At 41.0% G+C, this 6557-nt stretch overlaps 4 protein-coding genes across 4 annotated transcripts in view; 2 read left to right on the top strand and 2 right to left on the bottom strand.

Annotated features, from left to right (window-relative positions):
• LOC111437383 (small nuclear ribonucleoprotein SmD1b) overlaps nucleotides 1-546 on the top strand; it is a 4007-nt gene extending 3461 nt beyond the window's left edge. Inside the window, exon 6 of the transcript XR_002709433.1 lies at nucleotides 104-546. The gene's annotated coding sequence lies outside the window, so the exon portion shown is untranslated. The remainder of the gene's footprint in view (nucleotides 1-103) is intronic.
• A 291-nt stretch (nucleotides 547-837) lies between these two features.
• On the bottom strand, nucleotides 838-1182 carry LOC111437337 (antifungal protein ginkbilobin-2-like). The gene has a single exon (XM_023075243.1). It carries the CDS (start codon nucleotides 1180-1182, stop codon nucleotides 838-840), a length of 345 nt encoding a protein of 114 aa, XP_022931011.1.
• Nucleotides 1183-1679: 497 nt separating this feature from the next.
• LOC111437375 (basic helix-loop-helix protein A) lies at nucleotides 1680-5089 on the top strand. Its single transcript, XM_023075314.1, has 8 exons — nucleotides 1680-1980; nucleotides 2112-2432; nucleotides 2513-2609; nucleotides 3069-3083; nucleotides 3191-3247; nucleotides 3330-3690; nucleotides 3795-4546; nucleotides 4756-5089. The coding sequence occupies exons 1-8, from the start codon at nucleotides 1889-1891 to the stop codon at nucleotides 4840-4842; spliced, it is 1782 nt and encodes a 593-aa protein (XP_022931082.1). The 5' UTR covers nucleotides 1680-1888; the 3' UTR covers nucleotides 4843-5089.
• A 950-nt stretch (nucleotides 5090-6039) lies between these two features.
• LOC111437374 (probable transmembrane GTPase FZO-like, chloroplastic) overlaps nucleotides 6040-6557 on the bottom strand; it is a 6619-nt gene continuing 6101 nt past the window's right edge. Inside the window, exon 11 of the mRNA XM_023075312.1 lies at nucleotides 6040-6517. Within this exon, the coding sequence (XP_022931080.1) occupies nucleotides 6235-6517 (283 nt within the window). The 3' untranslated portion in view covers nucleotides 6040-6234. The remainder of the gene's footprint in view (nucleotides 6518-6557) is intronic.

Raw genomic sequence — 6557 nt, 5'->3', positions numbered from 1 at the left:
GGGGGGGGGGGGGGGGGGGTGCTTAAAGGAAGACCTTGGACTAATTGACCTTTGTTTAATGGTTTGCCATTTCTATCTAACAAATATTTTCTTCGTCACCTAGGTGAGGAGGAAGAGTAGGAGGGAACTCTGAAAGACCTAGCCGTAGCCGACACAGCAAGAAAAAATGGGAAAGAAACGGTCTGATACCAAGCAAGCAGCTATCGTCTTTGGAGCCTTAGCGCTGGGTTGGCTCGCCATTGAGATGGCTTTCAAGCCCATCCTCGATAGGGTCCGCTCCGCCATGGACAACTCTGATCCGGCTCGGGATACCGACGACCTTGCCGATAACCAATCTGATCAGAGGCCATCTGATGACGATCAAAGTACCACCGCTTAAAGTGGCAATTCGAAGGTCCGACAGAGTGGGATGATGAAATAGTTTGTTGCCCGTCATGTTGTACTTGTAAAAGGTGAAATTTTAGATATTTTCACTCCGTATCATATAATAAGGTCAGTACTAGACCTTTTTTTAATTGAGTTGAAGTGATTCAGTTTTTAGTTTTATAATTAGTGCCTCTAAAACTTCGTCTCCCGGCGGTTGCTGAATCTGCTTGTTTTGCTAATCAACGAGGGGGTGTGCGGGTTTCTTATTCGAGGAATGGTTTAAAACAAATAAAGCGTTAATAGGAAAGCACCAACCATAGTCCTGAAATCATCCTTTAAAATTGACAAAGAAAAACCAAATAAGATTAAAGAGACGAGGAAGTGAAACAAGTGCAATTCAAAGAGATAGTCGACATCAACAGACTCAGGCTCAAGTGAGGGGGCTAATTGCAAATCAGGAAAGAGACTCGTCTAATCATCAAATGGGTTTTGCTCGTACCTAATTGAACAGTCATTGAGCACCGCACGAGCACCAATCCTCATTTGACACGACCCCAACATGTTGGTCTTAGCAGCGCCAAGACAAGTGGTGCAGTCTGAGGTTGTAAGGCTTTGGTTGCAGGAAGCATGGCCGTAAGCGAAGGAATTAGGATAAGGAGATATGTTGTAGAAATCATAATTGTTTGTAGTGGGAGTCGAACTCTCCAATTCTTTTAGAACGTAATCCAGACTCACGGCAAAAGGATCGCCCCCCGTGAAAATTCCTGAGTTGCACAAAACTGACTTGACTCCCGTGTTTGGAACGCTCACCACCATAGCGAAGAAGCCAAACAAAGTCAGAAAAGCGGCTGAAATCTTGAGGCTACAACCAACCATCTCTTCTTCTTCGGCTTCTGACTTGATTTTTTTTCTTCTTTAGGTATAACCAGACATTTGACGTTGAAGCAAAACAGGATCCCTATCTATTTTCTTGGTTTCGTCCAATCCCATGAGTTCTTGTTTAGAAAAACATAAATTGTTTGATGCGTTTGTTTTTTCTCTGGTTTCGACTCATTCCTTTCCCATTTGTCACTTCCTTAAAGTAAACAATGCAGACTGCAAAGCCGATGGCAATCCCATAATCTTATCTGCTCTCATACCAGACACCACTATCAAATAAAACCTCAATATTGTTTTGTTGTGTTGTGTTGTATTGAATGAAAAAGCACCATCTTTCCCTGCAAAATGTGAAATGAAAATGGAATTTATTATAAAAGCTGAGAGGGGCAAGGAGGCGTAAATGAATAAGACAAGAGAGATAAATTTTTTTTTTTATTATTATTATTATTATTATTATTATTATTTTGTTTGGTAGAAGCTAACAGTCGGTCAAAACTGAGGTGCTCACATTCACTCAAAACTCCAAACTAACCAACAAACTTTCAATCCTCATTTCGAAACCAAAACCATCTCTTCTTCCTTCTTCCTTCTTCCACTCCCATCACTTCACAATGAAAAGAAGCGATCATAATAATAACTGTCGATGTTGATCAAAATGGAAGGGTTGTTGCAGTTGGCGGTGCAATCCGTGGAGTGGACTTACTCTCTCTACTGGCGCTTCTCCACTCAACACCGGTACTTCAGACTATGCATACATATTACAAGCTGCTTTTAGTTTCTTTGACTTCTTCACAGATCTATCTTTCCACTCCATAATATTATACTATATTGAATCATCGGATTATGGTTTGTGAATGAATGATCAGGGTGTTGGTTTGGGGAGATGGGTTCTACAACGGACCCATCAAGACCACCAAGACGTTGCACCCCGCAGCTGCCACCGACTTCACCGGCCACCAGCAGCAGCAGCAGCAGCAACAACTACAACTACAACTACAAGCAGCCTCTCTGTCTCTTCAAAGAACCCATCAGCTCAGGGATCTTTACAACTCCTTATCCGCCGCCGACAGTAGCACTCACACCCACCCCCTCCGCCGCCCCTCTGCCGCCCTCTCTCCCGAGGACTTGACGGAGTCCGAGTGGTTCTATTTGTTGTGTTTCTCTTTCTCTTTTCCTCCGGGACTCGGGTAAGCTTTCTGGTTACTAATGCTCTAATTTCAAATCAATTTATTCTTTCTTTAAAAAGGAAAAAGAATTACTTATACAGATTGCCTGGGAAGGCATTTGCGAAGAACAAACATGTGTGGATTACAGGTGCTAATGAGATTGATAGCAAAATTTTCTCCAGAGCTATTCTTGCAAAGGTATTACTAACCATTTTCCCTTTTAAACTCGTGCACTCACCATGCAATTTGAATGTGTTTATGTAACAACAATAATGTAATTGTTCAAACACAACTTTTGAATAGTTTTTATGCTAAAACATCATAGTTAATTTAGAAGATTATAACACCACGTAATCAAATTTTATACATCAACTATTTTATGTATTCATGTGAATGATGTTGTAAATAAGTGATATGTGTTTTTTAATTTTATATATCAATTGTCACGTTAATTTCCAACCAATATCCTAACCTTAAAACTTGAAAAGTATTTTAAAGTTTTAAGGTTGTAATAAAACTTGAGAAGTATTTTGACATTATCTCATCAGCTCTACTACTTTTATAGATGATTGTGTCATAACATTCGACTGCTTTTTAACTAATATTTTTGTTGTTGGTTTGGGGGCGACGTGGGATCCCTCGTGATTTGATCATCAGAGTGCTGGCATAAAGGTAATATGATCCCATCAATTTATTCATGAAATAAATTGGGTAATACGATCCCATCATTCGACTACTATGTATATATTACATGAACAAAGTGTGCGAATCTCATGCAGACAGTGGTTTGCATTCCTGTAATGGATGGTGTGGTTGAACTAGGCACCACAGATAAGGTAAGCACCAATTTCTTGGGGGTGTTAAGCAGCTTCATCAAAATGAGTTTAAATGAAAGACAGTGATACAGTAACATTTCAGGTTAATGAAGACATTGCATTGGTCCAACACATGAAATCAGTATTCGCAGCAACCCAGTGGGCAGCACCAAAACCAGCACTCTCACAGCTCTCAACATCAAACTCTGCCACTTCATTGGAGCATTATACCAACCGGAAAGAATTAGAAGATGAGATGGATTCGGACAGCTCAACCAGCAACACCAATAGCAATAGCAATAGCAATGCTGCAGGGGGCGGCGAACCAAGCGAGTTAATAATGCAACTTGAGCTATCTGAAGACATCCGACTTGGCTCACGCTCGCCTGATGATACTTCCAACAATTTTCTCCCTTTGCCCCACTCACCACCGCCACACTTCCACATTCACCCACCACCTCTAGGTATCCAACTTCTCCTCCTCTGTATGATTGTGAACATCAAACCTACATTACTTCTTTATATGTACTCGTACTTAACTGTTTGTTCCGCTCGTATATATACATAGGGAACTCTCCAGCAGCAGTGGCAGTGCTTACAGAGGAGGACACCCACTACTCCAACACGCTCTCAGCCCTCCTCCTAAACCAGTCGAGCCGGTGGCCGGACTCATCCTCCATCACCACCGTCACTTGCTCCACCATATCAGCCTTCTCCAAGTGGACGCGCTGCTCAGATCTTCGTCGTGTTTCCACGGGAACCACTAGCACATCTCAACGCTTGCTCAAAAACATTTTACATACTGTACCCTTCCTTCACACCAAACATCATTGTGACCACAATCCATCTAAATCTAAATCTTGCGATGGCCGATGGCTGAACGACAAGTTCATCATCCTAAGATCCATTGTACCGTTCGCCACGACAATGGACAAAGCCTCCATTTTGGGGGATACAGTGGAGTACCTGAAGCATCTTCGTCAGAAAATACAGGATCTAGAAGCGCAAAACAGAGAATTCGAGAGTAGTCGGAAGGTCAGTTTTGAAGAACTACAGAGGACGGATGTACAAAGCAAAAGAAAGGTAAGGATTTTGGAGGGCGTAGTGGATGGATGTACAAAGCAAAAGGTGGTGGAGTCCCCGAAAACCAATTTGCAGGTTTCAATCATCGGAAGTGAGGGATTGTTGGAGGTGCATTGCCCATATAAGGAAGGACTATTGCTTGATATTCTGCTTATTCTCCAAGGCCTACGGATTGAGACCACAGCAGTAAGGTCATCCTCGAGCAATGGAGTCTTCATAGCTGAGCTACGGGCCAAGGTATACATAGTCTAAACAATCAACTCCTTGATGCAACATATCACCGCATCACTAGTTTCAAGCAATAGAGTCTTTATAGCCGTGATCGTCATGTGCTATTTTCAATCATTATAATCCATATCTTCCTCCCCACCCAAGGATACAACTGTATCAGATACATATTCTGAGCATTATTTTCCTAAGGTTGTGATATGTTGTTCTATGATCAGGTGAAGGAGGGTATGGATGGGAAGAAAGCAAGCATTTTGGAGGTGAAGAGGGCAATACAACAAATCATACCCTGCATTGATACTTGAGCATAAGAAGAAAGCTTCTTTGGATTTAGGTGGCATTTGAGGAATGAGGACTGAGAATACACAAAAATGAAATGATATGCGGTATTTAGATTATGATCTACAAGGAGAAATGCCCAGCTTTAAGTGATTGTTCTTCTTCCTGTTGCGAACGATTTTGCATGTAATTAATTAGGCTGCATATAGATCGAAATGAAATGATTGATTGATTGTTGATGTTAGGTTGAAGTAAATGGATGGGCATTGAGAAGATGATGTATATTTAATCGCTATATATACAGCTAGCTGCCCAATTTGGGTTTGCATGCATTTGTCCTGCATGTGAACCTACGAAACCTTCCACTAAATATATTGATGATGATGTCAGTCAGTCCCATGTTACTGCTGTTTTTCTAATTTCCCCCTTTCTTCTTCCCCTTCCTCTTGTTTTTCTTTTTCCCTAAGTTATTGAAAAGAATATGATCTTTTCAAACTATATTTGGAGTAGAAAAACAAATGTTATAGTCACCACCAGAAGTCTCTACAGGATTCCATTCTGAACAGCTCTCGACACCAGTCGCCCATCTTCTCTGTAGGATTCCATTCTGACGCCGCTGATTGATGTTAATGGAGGTGGATAACTTTCTTGTGCATCCATGTCCAACATCCGACACCGGGGCGAGAATCATCCGCTTCCAATGTCATTAAAGAGATGCCAGTCTCACCCATGTCGCTCCCACTCTCGCTGCCTAAGCTTTCTGTGCACATTTCCAAGCTTTTCTTGCTCAGCTTTGTGGATGGACGTACACCTCCTCTTCTTCATTTCCATTGGCGAGAGCCTCATGGAAACTCCACTCTTCACCAATCTCACCATGTTTTGAATTTTCTCTTACTTCACATTTGCTGTGCACATCCAGGGAGAGTCTGGTGGAATAATTACTTACTTCACCAATTTCTCCCAACAAATTTGTTCCATATAAAATGATGCTCTCGTTCAACCGACTTCAAAACCTCAACAGAACCTTTTCTTGCGTTGGGGTTTGTTTTACTATGACCATCTGTAGTAGTTATGATCCCAAATTCCATTTAGATAAGGCTTATCACCAAATACCAGTCTGTACAAAAGTAGTAGATAAATCTGCAGTGAAACCTCCATTTCAAATTTGGCCAACTCTCCAGCCTTGCTTAAATCCTGACGTCTTATGGATCAATATGTAGATATGGAAATAAACTGTGAAGGATGAGATATTAAAGGAAATATTCAGCTCTCTTTGTGCTGTTGACATTGCTCAACAAGGAATCCAGAAAAGATGGATCAAGCAGATGAACATTATACTTTGAAAATGACATCGTTCCATTTAACATACGTGACTGAGAAGACCTTGAAAGATGGTAAAATTCCACGTGTCTGTGTAGTCACGATACATGAAGATTTTGAATTTCATTTTGCAGTTTTTGTAATTTCTTCCCTACACTGGACAGATCGTCTTGAATCTCCAATAGTTTGTCTAACCTATTTTGTGCTTGATCTCGATATGGCTTGCTTATGACACTCACAAAAGTTTCCAAATTTCGAACAGCTTCTTTGAGATCCTCTTGCATGGCAGCTTCAAGTTCTCGAGCAAATCCATCTGCTGTTCTTTTTACCTTACTTCCCAACTGTTGCCTACGACTTGGAAAGTTTGAAATAGCCAAAAATCTATCAAACAGAAAAAAAAAAAAAAAAAAAAAAAAAAAAA

Source organism: Cucurbita moschata, unplaced genomic scaffold (assembly GCF_002738365.1).
Source record: "Cucurbita moschata cultivar Rifu unplaced genomic scaffold, Cmos_1.0 Cmo_Scf00063, whole genome shotgun sequence".
NCBI classification, from domain to species: domain Eukaryota; kingdom Viridiplantae; phylum Streptophyta; class Magnoliopsida; order Cucurbitales; family Cucurbitaceae; genus Cucurbita; species Cucurbita moschata.
Note: the sequence above shows the minus strand (reverse complement) of the source record. Positions and strands in the feature narration are given on the sequence as shown.

Bases quoted from the DNA above. Each gene is read 5' to 3' on its own strand.
- LOC111437337 (XM_023075243.1), bottom strand. From the start codon at position 1,182: ATGGTGGTGAGCGTTCCAAACACGGGAGTCAAGTCAGTTTTGTGCAAC.
- LOC111437375 (XM_023075314.1), top strand. From the start codon at position 1,889: ATGTTGATCAAAATGGAAGGGTTGTTGCAGTTGGCGGTGCAATCCGTG. The intron at 3,248-3,329 runs GTAAGCACCAAT...GTAACATTTCAG, and splicing joins AACTAGGCACCACAGATAAG to GTTAATGAAGACATTGCATT. The intron at 4,547-4,755 runs GTATACATAGTC...TTCTATGATCAG, and splicing joins TAGCTGAGCTACGGGCCAAG to GTGAAGGAGGGTATGGATGG.